Genomic DNA, 19,597 nt, shown 5'->3' with positions numbered 1-19,597 from the left:
ACGGAAGACCTACTTACAACAATCAACCAACTTGACCTCATTGACTTATACAGAACTCTCCACCCAACTGCTGCAAAATATACTTTTTTTTCTAGCGCACATGGAACATTCTCTAGAATAGACCACATATTAGGGCATAAAACAAATCTTTCCAGAATCCAAAACATCGAAATATTACAAAGCATCTTCTCAGACCACAAGGCAATGAAGCTAGAAATCAATAACAGAAAAACTAGGGAAAAGAAATCAAATACTTGGAAAATGAACAATACCCTCCTGAAAAAAGACTGGGTTATAGAAGACATCAAGGAGGGAATAAGGAAATTCTTAGAAAGCAACGAGAATGAAAATACTTCCTATCAAAACCTCTGGGACACAGCAAAAGCAGTGCTCAGAGGCCAATTTATATCGATAAATGCACACATACAAAAAGAAGAAAGAGACAAAATCAGAGAACTGTCCCGACAACTTGAGCAAATAGAAAGTGAGCAACAAAAGAATCCATCAGGCACTCGAAGAAAACAAATAATAAAAATTAGAGCTGAACTAAATGAATTAGAGAACAGAAAAACAATTGAAAGAATTAACAAAGCCAAAAGCTGGTTCTTTGAAAAAATTGACAAAATTGATAAACCATTGGCTAGACTGACTAAAGAAAAACAGGAAAGGAAACAAATAACCCGAATAAGAAACGAGAAGGACCACATCACAACAGAACCAAATGAAATCAAAAGAATCATATCAGATTACTACATAAAATTGTACTCTAACAAATTTGAAAACCTAGAAGAAATGGATAAATTCTTGGAACAATACTACTTACCTAAACTAACACATTCAGAAGTAGAACAACTAAATAGACCCATAACAAAAAAAGAGATTGAAACGGTAATCAAAAAACTCCCAACAAAAAAAAGTCCTGGCCCAGATGGCTTCACTGCAGAGTTCTACCAAACCTTCAGGGAAGACTTAACACCATTACTATTGAAGGTATTTCAAAGTATAGAAAAAGACGGAATACTACCCAACTCATTCTATGAAGCTACCATCTCCCTGATACCAAAACCAGGTAAAGACATTACAAAAAAAGAAAATTTTAGACCTATATCCCTCATGAACATAGATGCAAAAATCCTTAATAAAATTCTAGCCAATAGAATCCAACAACACATCAAAAAAATAATTCACCCTGATCAAGTGGGATTTATACCAGGTATGCAAGGCTGGTTTAATATCAGAAAAACCATTAATGTAATCCATCACATAAATAAAACAAAAGACAAAAACCACATGATCTTATCAATTGATGCAGAAAAGGCATTTGACAAAGTCCAACACCCATTTATGATAAAAACTCTCACCAAAATAGGAATTGAAGGAAAATTCCTCAACATAATAAAGGGCATATATGCAAAGCCGACGGCCAATATCACTCTAAATGGAGAGAACCTGAAAGCATTTCCCTTGAGAACGGGAACCAGACAAGGATGCCCTTTATCACCACTCTTATTCAACATCGTACTTGAAGTCCTAGCCAGAGCAATTAGGCTAGACAAAGAAATAAAGGGTATCCAGATTGGTAAGGAGGAAGTAAAGCTATCACTATTTGCAGATGACATGATCGTATACATGGAAAACCCTAAGAAATCCTCCAGAAAACTACTGAAACTAATAGAAGAGTTTGGAAGAGTCTCAGGATATAAAATAAACATACAAAAATCACTTGGATTCCTCTACATCAACAAAAAGAACACCGAAGAGGAAATAACCAAATCAATACCATTCACAGTAGCCCCCAAGAAGATAAAATACTTAGGAATAAATCTTACCAAGGATGTAAAAGACCTATACAAAGAAAACTATAAAACTCTGCTACAAGAAATTCAAAAGGACACACTTAAATGGAAAAACATACCCTGCTCATGGATAGGAAGACTTAACATAGTAAAAATGTCTATTCTACCAAAAGCCATTTATACATACAACGCACTTCCAATCCAAATACCAATGTCATACTTTAAGGGAATAGAGAAACAAATCACTAATTTCATATGGAAAGGAAAGAACCCCCGGATAAGCAAAACATTACTGAAAAAGAAGAAGAAAGTGGGAGGCCTCACTCTACCTGATTTCAGAACCTATTATATAGCTACAGTAGTCAAAACAGCCTGGTACTGGTACAACAACAGGCACATAGACCAATGGAACAGAATTGAGAATCCAGATATAAATCCATCCATTTATGAGCAGCTGATATTTGACAAAGGACCAGTGTCAGTCAATTGGGGAAATAATAGTCTTTTTAACAAATGGTGCTGGCATAACTGGATATCCATTTGCAAAAGAATGAAACAGGACCCATACCTCACACCATGCACAAAAACTAACTCCAAGTGGATCAAAGACCTAAACATAAAGACTAAAACGATAAAAATCATGGAAGAAAAAATAGGATCTACCCTAGGAGCCCTAATACAGGGCATAAACAGAATACAAAACATTGCCAAAAATGATGAAGAGAAACCAGATAACTGGGAGCTCCTAAAAATCAAACACCTATGCACATCTAAAGACTTCACCAAAAGAGTAAAAAGACCACCTACAGACTGGGAAAGAATATTCAGCTATGACATCTCAGACCAGCGCCTGATCTCTAAAATCTACATGATTCTGTCAAAACTCAACCACAAAAAGACAAACAACCCAATCAAGAAGTGGGCAAAGGATATGAACACACATTTCACTAAGGAAGATATTCAGGCAGCCAACAGATACATGAGAAAATGCTCTCGATCATTAGTCATTAGAGAAATGCAAATTAAAACTACGATGAGATTCCATCTGACACCAACTAGACTGGCATTAATTCAAAAAACACAAAATAATAAATGTTGGAGAGGCTGCGGAGAGACTGGAACTCTCATACACTGCTGGTGGGGTTGTAAAATGGTACAACCACTTTGGAAATCCATCTGGCGTTATCTTAAACAGTTAGAAATAGAACTACCATACAACCCAGAAATCCCACTCCTCGGAATATACCCTAAAAATACAAGACCCTTCACACAAACAGATATATGCACACCCATGTTTATTGCAGCTCTGTTTACAATAGCAAAAAGCTGGAAGCAAACAAGATGTCCATCAACGGACGAATGGGTAAATAAATTGTGGTATATTCACACAATGGAATACTACGCATCGATAAAGAACAGTGACGAATCTCTGAAACACTTCATAACATGGAGGAATCTGGAAGGCATTATGCTGAGCGAAATGAGTCAGTTGCAAAAGGACAAATATTGTATAAGACCACTATTATAAGATCTTGAGAAATAGAAAAAACGGAAAAGAACACATACTTTTGTGGTTACAAAGGGGGGAGGGAGGGAGGGAGGGAGGGAGAGGGCTTTTTATTGATCAATCTGTAGATGGGAACTGCTTTGGGTGAAGGGAAAGACAACACTCAAAACATGGAAGGTCAGCCTAATTGGACAGGATTAAAAGTAAAGAGGTTTCCGAGATAAAATGAAAGCTTCAAAGGATAGCGAAGCAGGGGCTGGGGTCTGGGGAACTTGGTTTGAGAGGACTTCTAAATCAATGGGCAAAACAATTCTATTATGAAAACACTCTGCATCCCACTTTGAATTGTGGCACCTGGGGTCCTAAATGCCAACAAGCAGCCATCTAAAATACATTAATTGGTCTCAACCCACCGGGAGCAAAGGCAAAGGAAGAACACCAAGGTCACACGACAACTAAGAACCCAAGAGACAGAAAGGGCCACTTGAACCAGAGACCTACAATATCCTGAGACCAGAAGAACTAGTTGGTGCCCGGCCACGATCGATGTCTGCCCTGTCAGGGAACACAACAGACAACTCCTGAGGGAGCAGGAGACCAATGGGATGCAGACCCCAAATTCTCATTAAAAGACCACACCTAATGGTATGATTGCGACTAGAGGAATCCCAGAGACAATGCTCCCCAGAACTTCTGATGGCACAGGACAGGAACCATCCCCGAAGACAAATCATCAGGCATGAAAAGGACTGGTCAGTGGGGGGGAGAGAGATACTGATGAAGAGTGAGCTAATTAAATCAGGTGGACACAGGAGAGTGTGTTGGCAACTCTTGACTGGAGGGGGGATGGGAAGATAGAGAGAGAGGGAAGAAGGTAAAATTGGCACGAAACGAGAGACTGTAAGGGCTGACTCAATAGGGGGAGAGCAAGTGGGAGAAGGGCGTAAGATGTATGTAAACCTACATGTGACAGACTGATTGGAATGGTAAATGTTCACTTGAAGCTTAATAAAAATTAAAAAAAAAAAAAAATAAATAAATGAGTTATAAATATATAAGTACACTATATTTCAGATGGTGATAAATGCTGTCAATATAGCTAAAAAGGGTGTTAAGCTGGAGAGTTATTAGTAGATGCTCTACTTTATATTTTCTATTTTGAGTGCCTTCCAACCTGAGGGGCTCATCTCCTGCACTATATCAGCTAATGTGCCAGTGCTACCTCATAAGGTTTTCACTGGCCAATTTTTTCAGAAGTAGACAGCCACGTCCTTCTTCCTAGTCTGTCTTAGTCTGGAAGCTCAGCTGAAACCTGCCCACCAAGTGTGACCCTGACAGTATTTGAAAAACTGGTGGCGAAGCTTCCAGTATCACAGCAACACACAAGCCACCACAGTATGACAAACTGACAGACATGTGGTGGACGTTACATCAAGTGGTCAGGAAAGGCCCCTGAGAAGGGAAAGTTTGAACTGAAATGTGAACCTTTCCTATCACTAAGCATAATAATGTAAAATTATATGCATTTTGCATCATTTATACTTTGTGGTAGACATAAAAATACATTTCATTTTGTCACTTATACCTCCATTCAAAATATATATGAGCATTTTTGCCTGGTATTTTCTTATACATCATTTTGTAGCACATGGAAAATTTCCAATAGCACAAGTTTTAGCAAATATGAAAAATGTTGACACGACAAATCTCACAGCATCTGGGGCTGTGGCCACTATAATCTGGCTCATTTAAATTATAAAGAAATGTCAAGAGTGTTGGAACTGACTCAACAGCAACTGTTTTTTTTTTTTTTTTTCTGAGTGTTACCACTGATGACTTTGACAGGGTCATGATAAAGAAAAGTCACTTTCACAAACACATTGTGAATCTTTCGGGTGAAGAAAATTAGATTTTTTTTTTTTTTCACTTAGCATGTGTAATACAGAATCTTCACTATATTTATTGATATTGGTATGTCTCAACATTTGGCTAGGAAAAAAGAGAAGTAGGTGGAATTGCTATGCCCTGTTGTATGGAGTTTTTGATTTACTGGTATTGCTCCAGTGAAAATATAGCCCACATCCAATGAGCATAAATGGAGACTCAGAGTGTCTCAACTAGCTACAGCAAAAGGAAGTTTTGAGAAAGGATAGTGTCAGAGGCTTCTCTGGAAGCCTCGGGAAGATACTGGAAGCACCGTCATAGCAGAATGAGCATGGTGCAGCTTCAAGAAGGAGGCAGAGGCCTTCCTTCAGTAACAAGCAGCATTCCAGCATTGTGCCAAACAGCCACCGAAGGTGCAAAGCTGTCAGAGACATGAACATACACTGTCAACCTCACCAGGGCTTTAGACCCACAGAAGAAAAAAAAAGTGTTAACCTCGAGCAATTTATTGCAGGAGGAAGGAATGAGCACTCTAGTTTTTTATTTTAACAGGTGTGATTTGTAGAGTAATACTCATATATATACCCAATGGAGCCCTTGTGGCACAGTGGTTAACAGCTCAGCTGCTAACCAAAAAGTTAGCAGTTCGAATCCACTAGCTGCTCCTTGGAAACCCTACGGGGCAGTTCTAGTCTGTCTTACAGGGTCGCTATGAGTCAGAATCAACTTGATGGCAATGGGTTTGGTTTTTCTGGTTTTATACACCCAACATTCAATCAAATATTTTTACTGAACAACTTTAAGTGTTAGGCATTGTGCTAGAGTAAAATAAGATAGGCCAGTCTCTGCTCTCCTAGAGCTTATTTCCTCAAGTGGGAGTCAGACAAAACAAGTAAGAGTATGGGACACAGAAGACGGCTATGAAAGATCAAACACCAGAATAATAATAATAAAAAGATAAAAATGACTAGTGCAAAGAGGCCTCCTCCAGCCACAACCAAGTAATGTTCTCCATCCTGAGTATTGGTTAATCCTTTATGGCTGACCAGCTTGTTCAGTGTTTGTTTATTTCTGGTCTGTAGTGCTGGTTTCCAACGTGAAGAGAAGAGGTTGGCAGGGAGTGGGTGTTAGTGACCACATCTCCCTCCCCCTCCCAGGCTGAATCCTGTCCTATCTTGTCCTGTGGTCGAGGGATCTCCGCTGTTCTTAAATTTCCGGCTTTACCAAGTCAAGCCCTTTAATCTTTTGGTTCCTCTGTTTTCTTATTAGTATCGTTCAGGTTACAGCGAGTCTCATCGTCCTGGGAGCCCGTTGGAATCATGTGATAAAGTGTCCTGTGGGCCCAGGAAGGAAGGAGGGCCATGCTCACGAGATCTGAGATCACCTACGGACAAGTCCGCCCTGCCAGCTTAAATGGCATCTTGTTGCAGCTAGTGGTGTGGGAGATCAGATTTGAGAACCTGTGGTTCAGGCCTCCTCAGTGCCACCCACCTCCCAGCCGCAGGAGCAAGGGGCACAAGGTCTTCAGGCAGGCAGGGCAGACCTGCTTGCTGCTGACATTTAGTACCATACACAGAGCAGACTTCACTCATTTCTGAGCCCTTCCAGGCACCCTTCAGAAAACACTCATCAAAGAGCTTGACAAGCATATAAAGCAAAAAACAAAACAAACCCAAAACTGTTGCTGTCGAGTTGGTTCCGACTCATAGCAACCCTGTAAGACAGGGTTTCCAAAGAGTGGCTAGTGGATTCGAACTGCCAGCCTCTTGCTTAGCAGCGAAACTCTTAACCACTGTACCAGCAGGGGCAGTGAAAATGCAAAACCTGCAAGCGTTCTTTGTAAAATCATTTGCCCCAAGGCACAAGGATGGCTGACAGTAGGGAAATAAATGAGGAATAAGTCTGGCATTGCTGTTTGGTTGTTGTTGTTAGCTGCCATCAAGTCGGCCCTGAGTCATGGTGACTCCATGGACAACGTAACAAAATAGTGCCCAGCCCTGTGCCATCCCTGTGATTGTGGATCAGACTGCTGTGACCCATAGGGTTTTCACTGACTGATTTTTGGAAGTTGATGGTCAGGCCTTTCTTCCTAGTCCATTTTAGTCTGGAAACTCTGCCCAAACCTATTCAACATCATAAAAAAAACAAAAAACCAAACCCGTTGCTGTGGAGTTGATTCTGACTTGTAGTGACCCTATCATAGCAACACGTAATCCACCCCAGACAGATGGGTGGTGGCCGTGCGTAAGGTGCTCTGGTTGGGAATTGAACCCGGGTATCCTACATGAAAGGTGAAAATTCTATCACTGAACCACCACTGCCCTGACTGTTTGGTTAAGACCCTGTAAGCCCAACAAGGGCTTCTTGTTCAAAGCTAAAGAAGGCTCTGAACAGACAACCTCAAGTTCACTCAGCCATGGCTGAAATTGCCAACAGAACAGCATCTTCTCTGTTTCAGGAATTCTGAAAAGAACAGTAGGACTTCTTGCAAAGGCTCATGATCCAATCTGATGCTGATCAGAGTTAGCTTTTGATGAGCGCCCTCTGGAAAGGGCTGTGCGTGTTCTGCATTTCGGGCTTTTCCAAGTGCTGAGGACTCTGGGAGACAGAACTGTTCAGAGGCAGAGCCTCAAAAAAGAGGAAAGGCCCCCTGCCCACTTCACAGCAATTCATATTCAACCTTAACACTGACAGGAAACTCACTGAAAAAGCTCTGTTTAGATTGCTAGTTCAGATTACCTGCAATTTTGTTTAAGGGATACCAGCAAGTATCCTCAGCATGAGTGGGTGCTTCAGGGGATCAAAGTCAGCGTGCTGCCAAGAGGGTTAAGTCTTTCGAGTATAGGAAGATAGCAGTTAACTAGCGCCTCGAGGGCAGGCACTTTTGAGCCCTTGATCTTTATAAGGGATTCATCTAGATCACTTTGTCAATTCTTACCATAGCTCTGTATCACTTAAGTTCCTTCCCCAATGCAGTAAAGTCTAACTGATGTACTTATGGGCCAGAAATAGGTGGCTGGCAGCAAAGCCAGGGTGAGGGGCGGGTGTGGGGCAGCTGGTGAGGTGGTCTTACTAATGCAAAGGCCAAGCTCAGGTAGGTGGTGCAATACAGTGCAGCCCACAAATACAGAGTGCCTTCTGAGACTTTCCCATAGGCCTTCACCTGTGGCCCTATTTTGTGTCTGCATTGAGAAGTGCTTTTCTTCAAGATTCCTTCAGGGCTTTGAGTTTCGTTTACCCAACCATGGTGCTTACCCCTGCTGTCCTCTGCCACCATCCACAGTGTACCATCTAACTCTTGGACACTCTTCCTGCCTTGATGCCCTAGGCTTCATCCTCCCAATCCTTTGTTCTGAACCCCTGGAGACCTCATTCTGTTATTCTATGGCTTTTGCACCACCTCTGGCCAGCGTATTCTCGTCTGTCTCCTCCTGTCACTGACACTAGTCTTTTCCTGAGGACTTCTCGCTCCCTCCAGGCCTGTTTCATTTTCTCGTTACACTCCTTCGGCCAATCCTTCACCGCTTCCCTTCTAGATCCTACTCTGCCCACCCCTCACGTAGCGGGGTGGCCCAGTGCTCTTCCGTGGGCCTCAGCTCTCCTCACTGTCTGCGTGAGCTCTGGGTAGTCCCATCTCCTCCCATGACTTGACTCACCCAGTGCTGGTGTCTCCCAATTCTCAAATTTTAGCCCAGTGCTCTCCCACTAGCAAGGTCCATATTCCCGGTTGCATGTAAATATATCAACATAACATCAAATACTATCATAGAAGCTGCAAACCCTCCAGGTCAAAGAGTGAATTTCTCATCTTTCCTTTAAATGTATTCTACTTCACACAACCCCCACCTCATTACGCAATCTCAGACTTATTCTACGTTCCTCTCTGCCTCTCACTTTAACAGTCAGTGAGATAACTAGGCCAATCTCTTCTCCCTCCAAGATGTCCCTAAATTCAGTGCCTTCCTCTCCTTAGACACTGACTCTACCTTGGTGTTGACTCTATCTCTCTCTCAACATAGCAACAGTCTTGTAGGTGGTCTCGCTACTTCTAGTCTCACCTCTTCAAATTTGTTCTCCACACTGTGGTAAGGTTTAATTTAAAAATTAAAAAATGTTTAATTTTAAAAACATGAATCCCATCATAACATTCTCTATACAGGATATATGTAATCTGACTCCCACCTCCATCTCTGACCTCACTTTCTACCATGACCCTGGAGGCCACACTCTGCTCTGATCAGTCTACACTGCCTATTCGAGTTCCATTCCCTCTCATGCCTTTATATTCTTACCTCTGGTTTTGGCTCCTTGACATGTCTAGAAAAGATTCTTTATAAGATTCATTGACTTCACTCTCCTCTCCCACCTTAAGCCCATTGAGATATTTTTTCTTTGTGATTAAATATGATTCTCAGTTATATAAATATATATACATATATACACATATACATACATATATAATGTATGCATAGCAAAAGACCTTTGTTAAATTTTTAAAAAACAAAGATGTCACTTTGATGACTAAGATGTATCTGACCCAAGCCACGCTCTTTTCAATCACCTCTTATGAGTGCAAAAGCTGGACAACGGAAAAGGAAGACAGAGGAAGAATTGATACATTTGAACTGTGGTGTCGGCAAAGAATATTGACTATAGTGTGGGCCGCCAGAAGAATGAACAAATCAGTCTTAGAAAAATATAACCAGAATTCTCCTTAGAAGTGAGGATGGCAAGACTTCAACTCACTTACTTCTGACATGCCCTCAGGAAAGACCAATCACTAGAAAAGGGCATCGTGCTTGGTAAAGTGGAGGGTCAGTGAAAATGAGGGATACCCTCGGGGAGATAGATTGACACAATATCTGCAACAATGGACTCAAACATACTAAAGATCTTGAAGATGGTGCGGGACTGGGCAACATTTTGTTCTGTTATACACAATAAGGTCAGCATGAGTAGGCGCCAACTCAAGGCAACTAACGACAGCAGCAACAGTTGTAATTATTGGCTTACTCACATGTACCCCTCACTACTGCTTCTTGAGGGAAGAAGAGACCTTGCTCCTCTCATCTTTGTAAACTCTCAGCACATAATATGCACTTAAATTATAACCGTTAAATTAATGAAGGTATTTCCCACACACCTAGCATGGTCCTGTATATGATGATATTTGATGAATATTTCTTTATGGGTGACTGATTCCAATTCACAGACTCCAAGACACCATCTAACCCTTTCATGACCTGCGGGACATACAGAACCCACCTACATTTTCTGCCTTTCTGATTTATTGGGAAGCTTCTGTCCCACTGACAGTGTATGTTGCTGTCAGGCGGGGACCTGTATATAACTGTTTGAAATGGAAAAAATGGGTGTGTGCTGCAACTTGCTGTTTTTACAGTGTATTGTTTGAGATGGGGGAGCCCTGGTGGCGCAGTGGTTAAGTGTTCGGCTGCTAACCAAAAGGTTGGCAGTTCGAATCCACCAGCTGCTCCTTGGAAGCCCTATTGGGCAGTTCTGTTCTGTCTTATAGGGTCTTTTATCAGTAGGAACAGACTCAAGGGCAACAGGTTTGGTTTTTTTTTTTTTTTTTTTGGTATGAGGCATTGCATCCTGGAGATGTGATTGTACAAAACTTTTTTTTTTCTTTGTCAGTATATTTCCGTGTTCCTTCATGTTATTGGAAGTTGCGTTTCTCACAATGATTCCATGTTTGCTTCAATACTTCATTTTCAGGCACCATACACTGTATGCACCTGTCAAGGGATCTAGAAGGTGATGCTGAGAATGCAGCTTTAAAAAGATGGAGACTCAACCACAATTACGTGCAGCCATTGCAAGGTGCCTTTATGTATTATCCCACGTTTTGAAAAATTTCACCAAATAAAATAAATCGCTAAGATAATACGATTTTTTCTTGCTTTATCCCACCAATCCTACCCCTGGGGACCAGAAGGACACACATGTACCACATAATATATATCAAAATCCATATTACCTACCAAAAATTCAGACACACTCAATGATCCAGCATGCATTCCATTAATGAAAACACTTATCAACAAAAAATTAAAACAAAAAAATAATTCAGTCATGTGAGCAAACAAAGAGGATTGAGAGGTTGTTTTATGTATGATCTGTGCACATATATATTCTTGTGTCGTGGGCTGTAGCTCTCTCTACTGCTGGGATGGAGCTGTCTTGCTATAACCTCAGTAACAGCTGCCATTCAGTTTTCAGGTTCAGAAACCCCTCTGATGGGGTTCTGAACTTGCTGCTCCAGCTCCGCACTGCCTGTGTTTCTGCCTCACAGGCTCTGTTATCTGCTTATTGATAAGTTACAGGGAAAGGAGAGATAAAGGCTGACTTTTCTTTCAGAATTTATGCCAAACGCTTGATGTAGACATACTCCGGTCCCAGCTCAAAATCTTCAGAGCCAGGTGTGTGTTTGGAGAGAGAGGGCATGTGCAATTCCTGGAAGCATCACGCCAGGGTGGGCTACACTGATGCTGTAAAACCAAAGTATGAAGACTTGGGCTCTAAGCCCAGCCGATCTCAGGTACCACCCAGAAGCTCTCCTCTCCAGCAACACATTATAATAAACACTTTCAGATAAGAACCCACATTAGCAGTCTCCAGTGCTTATTTTCCTTTTCATAGCAGGGGCTCCTACAGTGACAGCAGGGATAATTTTCCAACCAGGTAACGTGGTAATGGAGATGAAAAGTGGCTGCATCCTCGATGTTCTGAGCAGCTGTCTGGAGACTTCTAACACCTACATGTGAGGTATTGCCCACAAAATTGTGCACAATTGACAAGTACATATCTTTTTACATGTATCAGTAAACAGTATTTGAATGTCTCAGTGGGAGTGGACCAAAGAGAGATTGGATTTTAGAGTCAGAAGAATGCTTAGGGTTCACCTGACCCAAAAGCTTCATTTTACAGTAAGATGCAGAAAGCCGATGTTGGTGTCTGCCCAAGCTCCGAATGGTTCCTTCTTCTCCCATGACTTGACTATAAGTCAAGTCCAAGGTCAAAGCCATTGATCCAAGGTCAAAAATGTTTCCAAGCCCTGAGTGCTCCAAAAAGCCTCCACTGGGGACTCTTACGATTTTAGTAGCATTATCAATATTCACCAATTATACCGACTTACCTTATTATTGTCCTTTCAGCAGGCAATTATTCTATCTTACATCAATTTGCACTTGATATATTGGTGTTTGTAGTCATGTTTTTTGTATTCTGGATGAAGACTAACAGAAATCTTCCTCCTAGAGCTCTGTCATTCACTCTCAATACCTCCCCTGATATTCTGTCCATTGCTCTAAACATTGCAGCCCTCAAGAAATGCTGTTGACTTCTGACTCAGAAAGACTGGAAATTTCAAATATAAGAAAGCAAAAACTCAAGTCTTACCATTCAAGGTGGTTCTCCACAAACGCGGACATGGGGCTGATCTGCACCGTGTAAGTGTCATTTGCAGAGTACTCAAAGAGCCCGTAGTAAGGGTTGAAGAGCTCCTGGGATAGCAGGAAGAAGAACTCTCTAGAGGGACCACTGTAGTCCAGGCTGCAAAGGAAGCAGAGGCCCAGGAAGCTCAGGGTGTGCCTGGAGGATGTCCATGGATGGGCTCTTATCCCATCAGTGTTCCTTAACCTTTTTTCAACCATGTCACGTGTATGGGATACAACACATAGCTGGTCCATCAAAAACAGGGACTTGGGAGTGTGTGTGGGGTGGGGGGCATGAAAGAATTTTCTGTGACATTGTGTGTATTTTCATGCATCTGTGTGTGAACTGGAAAAGCTTCAAAGTTCATTCTGATGTACCCTCCTAGATAGCTTGCCTTCCACAGTTGAGATGTCTTCTAGGAAACCACTGAAATTATATGAAAATTTTGATATGGAGTTGTATATATGCATATTAGGGGGAAGAGTTTTCTTGATTAGAAACTCAGAGGTCTATCTCTACTGAAAAAATAAAAATCCAGTGACTTCGGGCTGGGTTTTTGGCTGACTCTTTGGACATGTGGTCTTAGACTCTAGTACATGCTGATAATCTTAGTTTTTGGAAGGACCTGAAACCTAAAGCTTGAAAATACCTGGAGAAAGAAAGACCTCCTAGGAGGGCATGACCAGAATCAACTTGGGCAAAAGGCTTAGAGCCAGCACCCTGTTACTTCTTGAAAAAAATCATCCATGATCCTTGGTCTCTGGTGTATCCCCACCCAGGTGTCTATAAAATGGCTGGCGCCTCACCCCTCCTCGCCAACGAAGGTGACATAGAGTTTGTTCCGCTGGAGCTCTTTCCGGGAATAGGCCATCACCTGATTGAAGGTCCCCTCCAACAAGTGGTCCCGACGAATAATGAGCCTGGGAAAAAGAAGATGGAACATGGGTGGTGAGCAGAGTCTCTGAGCCTCCAATATCTGGCTGCGTTCTACGTGAGCAGCAAGTGCTCAGTGAGAGATGAAAGGGCAGGACACGGAGTCAGCAAAGGACTTATTTTAACAATCCTTTCAAACATTGGGACCGCAAGGAAAACACGTGTGCCTTTATAGATGGCTAGATTCTATAATGTAGCCATCACATTGGGCTACATTTAAAATTCTTTTTGATCAATTCCTAGGCATGTCTCTTAAACTGGATTCCTAAATTCAGGTTTGACACTTACACATGAGAACAACGAGCTCAGAAGGAAAACAATGAACAACTTTTTATTTGGACTCCGACTATAAAGTTACAAAGGGTCCATGGATTTGACTAATGAGGTAAATTTTGTCCCATGAATAAATGGAAGGAAATATAAGATTTTTTAATTTGGTTTATGCTTCCCTGCTTTCTAACAACATCTACATGATTTTATATATATATATATATATATATTTTTTGTCTGAAATCTACTGCTCTCTCTCTCTCTCCTTCTCCCTTCCCTTCCTGCCTCCCTTCCAGTTTCTCAGCTTCCTTTCTTTCCAACTTCCTAACTTCTTTCCTCCTTTCTATGAGCATGGCTGCTACCACAACAGGGTATCCAATCTCCAAAAACTACCACAAAGGTACAGGAAAGAAGGAGATAGAAAACTATTGTCTGAATTATGTGCCGAGCACTGCAGCACTCACTTAATTTTCCCTGGACCCTGACCAAATCCTTTGGCTTCCAGTTTCCGGTAGAAATTTCGGAGCTTGGCTTCAAAGTCTCTCCGGTATGGTGAAGGGGCTCTCGCACTGGCTCTCTGTAAGCCTGCAGGGAAAAAGCACATGGTCGCTTTTTACTGGAGTGACAGTAGGGGGAAGAGCTGACCAGGGGCACATTCCTGTGTCTTCATATTTTTCTTCTCCAAGACATGTCCCCTAATTTCCATTACTCCCTCAGTTACTTTTATAATAAATAGAAATAATATAATAAAGAGAAAAATAAGTTCTGATGGGAACAAATATTTATGTTTTCCATTCCAATTATTGTAAGCTATATATATTTTTTATATTTATCTTAAAAATGCCTTGGTGAACAGTTTTCTTGATTTAATTATACTAAACCCTGGTGGCATAGTGGTTCGGTGCTATGGCTGCTAACAAAGCGTCGGCAGTTCGAATTCACCAAGTGCTCCTTGGAAGCTCTATGGGGTCCTGTAGGGTCCTATAGGGTCGCTATGAGTCAGAATCAACTCGATGGCACTGGGTTTGGTTTTTGGTTTTTTAGGTAATCTAAAACAATTAGCATAAACCAACTCTACTGAGCTTTTCTTGCAATTTGCTGTAAATATAAGTGAATTGTAACTATAATATGGCAACTAGAACTGTAATATATGTGTTTATCATATTTCTGTCATTATGCTGATATTAATACTAAAATAAGTATCTCTTTCCATTAGGGCCTAGAGAATTTAGGGGTTTATATTAGATTACCTTGCACCATAAAATCAAGAATTATAATAGTAGTAAGTAATAAAAAAAATTTAATAGTAATCATAAAATTTACAATAATAATAATAGTTGCCCACTATATTCCAGGCACCGAGCTTACAATCTAGGGAAGACAGGTACTGATAAACTCAGTTTATCAGTTAGTTGTAATGGCAAGAAATAACTACATAATTACAAGCTGAGATAATTGCTACCCATGAAGACATGGTTGGAGGGAGAAAAGAAAAAAACCTAGGACTGAGCCTTGGAGATGGTAGGGAGAGGAGGATAAGCCTGAAAACACAGCCAGAAAAGTAGATGAAATGCCTAGAGTGGTGCCACATAAGCTGACTGAAGGGGGCCCTTTGGGGTGACAGAGTCAATACTGTTGAATGCTGTAGAAAGATCAGGAGGAGCACCAAGAATTCCCATTGGATTGGGTGACCAGAGGTCATAGCGACCTGAGCGAAGGCACCTCCTCTACTGTATAGGTGTGAAGGGGGATAGGCACAGGTTTGGTACGCTTGTAGGTCTGGTAGCAGACATTTGAAAAAGTGTCTGCTGAATGGCTTTAACCATCTCAGCAAAGAAAGAAGGGAGGTCATTTGCTAGGACAGAAGAGGGGACAGAGTGAGTTGGAAGTTTGATGGGAGTGGAAAATTTGAAATAGCAGTAGAGAAGAGAGTAAGTTTTCCAGAGAAATGTGATAGAATTTCTTTTGGGTGTTCTTTACTGAGGAGAGAGATAACTAATTTATAATTAATGACCTGGAGGGCAGTGGTAGTTCAGTGATAGAATTCTTGTCTTCCACGTGGAGGCCAGGGTTTGATTCCCAGCCAATGCACCTCACGTATAGCCATCACTCATGGGTCAGTGGAGGTCTGTGTGTTGCTATGATGCTGAACGGGTTTCAGTGAAGATTTCAGACTAAGAGGGACCAGAAAGAAAGGCCTGGAGATCTGCTTCTTAAAATTAACCAAATATAATTAAAAATATATGTTAAAATCCTAGCACCTGTACCTGTAAATATGCCCTTGTTTGGAAATGGGTTTTTTCTTTTGATATGTTAATTAGGCCATACCAATGGAGGGTAGGTCCTACACCTAATCACTTCTTTTTTTGGGGGGGAGGTTATTGTGCTTTAGATGATGGTTTACAAAGCAAATTAGTTTCTCATTAAACAATGAATACACATATTGTTTTGTGGATTGGTTGCCAACCCTATAACATGTCAACACTCTCTCCTTCTTGACATTGGGTTCCCCATTTCCATTCGTCCAGCTTTCCTGTCCCCTCTTGCGTTCTTGTCTTTGTCCCTGGGCTAGCGTGCCCATTTAGTCTCGTATATATAGTTGAGCTACCTGTGTTATTGTTTGTTTTATGGGCCTGTCTAATCTTTGGCTGAAAGGTGAACCTCAGGAGTGATTCAGTACTGAGCTATAAGTTGTCCAGGGGCCATGATCTCAGGTTTCTCCAGTCTCTGTCAGTCTTTTTTTGTGAGTTTGAATTCTGTTTTACATTTTTCCTCAGCTCTGCCCGGGACCATCTACTCTGATCCCTATAAACACAGCAGAGTAGATACAGAAGCACACACAGGGGGAAAAGGAAGACAGGCAACAGAAACAAATGCTAGTAGCTACTAGAAACTGAAATAGGCAAGGAAGGATCTCCCCCTAAAACCATGTCCTGAACTTGGACTTTCAGCCTTCGGAACTGTGAGAAAATAAATTTCTATTCTTTAAAGCCATCCACCTGTGGTACTTCTGTTACAGCAGCACTAGGTAACTAACACAGTAGGTGACAGCGACCAGGAGAGAGGAAGAGGGGTGGTACAGCTAAGTGGTGAAAGCAAGGAAGCATGGAGAACACCAGCTGCCGCTTTGGATCCTGCAGGACCTGGGGTGTCAGGGAACCCACAGCCACCACTGAAAACAAGAAGAGTCCTTCCTGGAAAGCCAGGTGTCTGTTAAGGCACGCAGGTGCCTGCACAAGGCTATAGGTGCAAGTATAATTTTTTTCCCCATATTTTATAATATTATAACTTTTACTAGGAGTCCTACTACCACTATCCCTATGGCCATTACTATAACGCATTTTTCTAGTAATTTATGCTTTGCAAAATACTTTCACATAAACTATGATTAACCATCTCTGTAGCATCCACTTAAATGTCATGAAATTCTAGGATAAGGAGAATTATAAAATCAGTACCAAAATATTTGGATTAGTTGATTGAGGACTCTGTGGTCAAATCTGGGAAAATAAAGAATTAATCCCCTTGACAAAATGGACTGAATGATGGTTTGAAGTCAGGGCATCAATAATGTCTGTATCAGGAAAGTTGATTCCTTTTATAAAAGTTATTATCAAATAATTCTCATTTAACACATAACTCTTTATTCTCTTATTTCGTCTATTTGCAATATGGGTGTCTATCCATATAATATATGTTACAATTTTGCTCTACTGACAAAGCCTGTGGACAAAGTATAGACACCTTATCAGGCTGGGACCATCTCCATAACAAAAGGGCAGATGATCATGCAAACCAGCAGCTCCCCAAGACAGAAGGCTTTGCTCTCCAAAAGTGGTTCACCCTGTGGGCATGGGAAATGTCTGATTATCCTAATGTTGGCTCTGGCAAAGCCCCTACTTTTCCATTTCCCAGGCAATTGGATTCTAATTTTGTTGGAGTCAGAGACCTTACACAGGAGCATTTCATTAACAATGCGTTTGGTATACTTGCTTGGGGGAAGTGACAACAAGGGAATACTGCCTTAAAAAAAGATTTTAGCAATTAGCAAATTACCTCTAAAAGAGAGTTCTGAATGATAGGACAAGGAGAAGCCAAAAAGAAAGACATTCTAATTTTGGAGACACATGGCAGCACTGAACGATACTAACTCTGAGGGAGCCACCCTGCCGAAGGGGTGTAATAATTAGCATATTGCTAAATTCAGTTGCTTTTCTGAAATGTCCCACTGGCTTCAGAGGCCAAGCTTGAACCCTAACTCTAGAGGTAGTGAGATAGGGAGTTAGTAGACTTTTCAAATGAACCTCTTCCATTTTAAACATTTTGAGCTTTAGTTATAAAGGAAATGTGGGTTTACCAGAGAGACTTTGAACAATGTAATGACGCAAGCCACACAATCAGGGGAAAACACTCCAATATCTGGATTCAGTTTGGAGATGGATTTGACCTAAGGTAATTATCTTGATAAGTCCAGGAAATAAAATCTTTATTTTCCCCTAAACTGTTCAGCATATACTCCCTTATTTAGAGTGGAAGATACCTAAAATAATTTTTACATCATGCAGAATTTATTCTAATATATAAAGAATGGCACTGGGTATTTTTTTTTTTTAATACAAAGAAAACTTAAGGAGACCAATTTCATGTCATGAAAGAAAACACTTTGGAATCTTCATGGGCACGTTATGGTGGTCTTGCAACCATGTTTGCTCCCCTTTGTAACTTAAGAAAAATAATCAAAATTGGCATCAAATAAAATTGAGTCATAAGGCAGAATGTTTCAGAAATTGCTCTTCCATTTACATTCTCGAAGAGTGCTTTTGGAATGTGGTAGCAATTTTGGACAGGGATCAGCAAACTAAGGGGCTGGATGATAAATATTCTACTCTGTTCTGCTGTTGTCGCACAAAATCCACCATAGACAATACATGAAGGAACCGGTGTGGTTAGGTTGAAATAAAAATTTTTTTATGGACACTAAAATTGGAATTTCATATAATTTTACATGCTTTGACATATTGTTCTTATTTTGATTATTTTTTTTCAACAATTAAACATGTAAAACCCACGCTTAGCTGAGCGGGAAGAGGGGCAAACAAAACCAGGCAGCAGTTGGTTGACACGAATTAGACAGTGCGCTTCTGACCACAAGACAGAGACAGGGAAGGAGTGAAAACCCCAATCAACACCCCTTCCCCCCCTTTCTTTGTCTTGCTAACCATAAGCTTGTTCTGAGCAACATTTTTCAGGAAGTCACAGCAGGTAGTGGCTCCATCCACTGGACTAGCCTAAGCTACACCTTGAAGCATGCACAGATTGAAGAGATCACGTCCTTCAACCCACCCTGGACCCGACTGTCACCGGAAAGAATGATATTTCCCAGGCCATGATTTCACCCGATTTCATTTTAGAAGCGAACTGTCCCACTACACACACATCCAGCGAAGGATGATTTAATATCTCGACCTCCAAGTCTGGGCATGGGAGAAGCTACGGGAGGAGGGTTCCAGGTACCAAACTCAACCCCTGAAAACATTGGAAACAAAAAGCTCCCCAGCCCCCTTAGAAGGTGAGCACATGGCCTTATGGTTCCTAGACCCCACGTTGCTCCTTGTCTGCACAGACAATAAATTTCCACTTTCTGTTTCCCTTGCAACTGGTGATGTGGTGTCCATCTTATTTCCATTGGCTAGTAGGACAGGACAAGAACCCTCATTCGGCTACAGGAGGAAGGGAGAAAGAACACACATAG

The 19,597-nt window shown here is 41.3% G+C and overlaps 1 protein-coding gene across 1 annotated transcript in view; it reads right to left on the bottom strand.

Annotated features, from left to right (window-relative positions):
- The window catches only part of HECW1 (HECT, C2 and WW domain containing E3 ubiquitin protein ligase 1), a 458,581-nt gene that overhangs the window by 55,231 nt on the left and 383,753 nt on the right, over positions 1-19,597 (bottom strand). Inside the window, exons 21-23 of the mRNA XM_049893967.1 lie at positions 14,310-14,430; positions 13,449-13,562; positions 12,607-12,759 (exon numbers count right to left, since the gene is read on the bottom strand). Coding sequence (XP_049749924.1) covers positions 12,607-12,759; positions 13,449-13,562; positions 14,310-14,430 — 388 coding nt within the window. The remainder of the gene's footprint in view (positions 1-12,606; positions 12,760-13,448; positions 13,563-14,309; positions 14,431-19,597) is intronic.

The sequence above is a fragment of the Elephas maximus genome, chromosome 8 (genome assembly GCF_024166365.1).
Source record: "Elephas maximus indicus isolate mEleMax1 chromosome 8, mEleMax1 primary haplotype, whole genome shotgun sequence".
In the NCBI taxonomy this organism is placed as follows: Eukaryota; Metazoa; Chordata; class Mammalia; order Proboscidea; family Elephantidae; genus Elephas; species Elephas maximus.
Note: the sequence above shows the minus strand (reverse complement) of the source record. Positions and strands in the feature narration are given on the sequence as shown.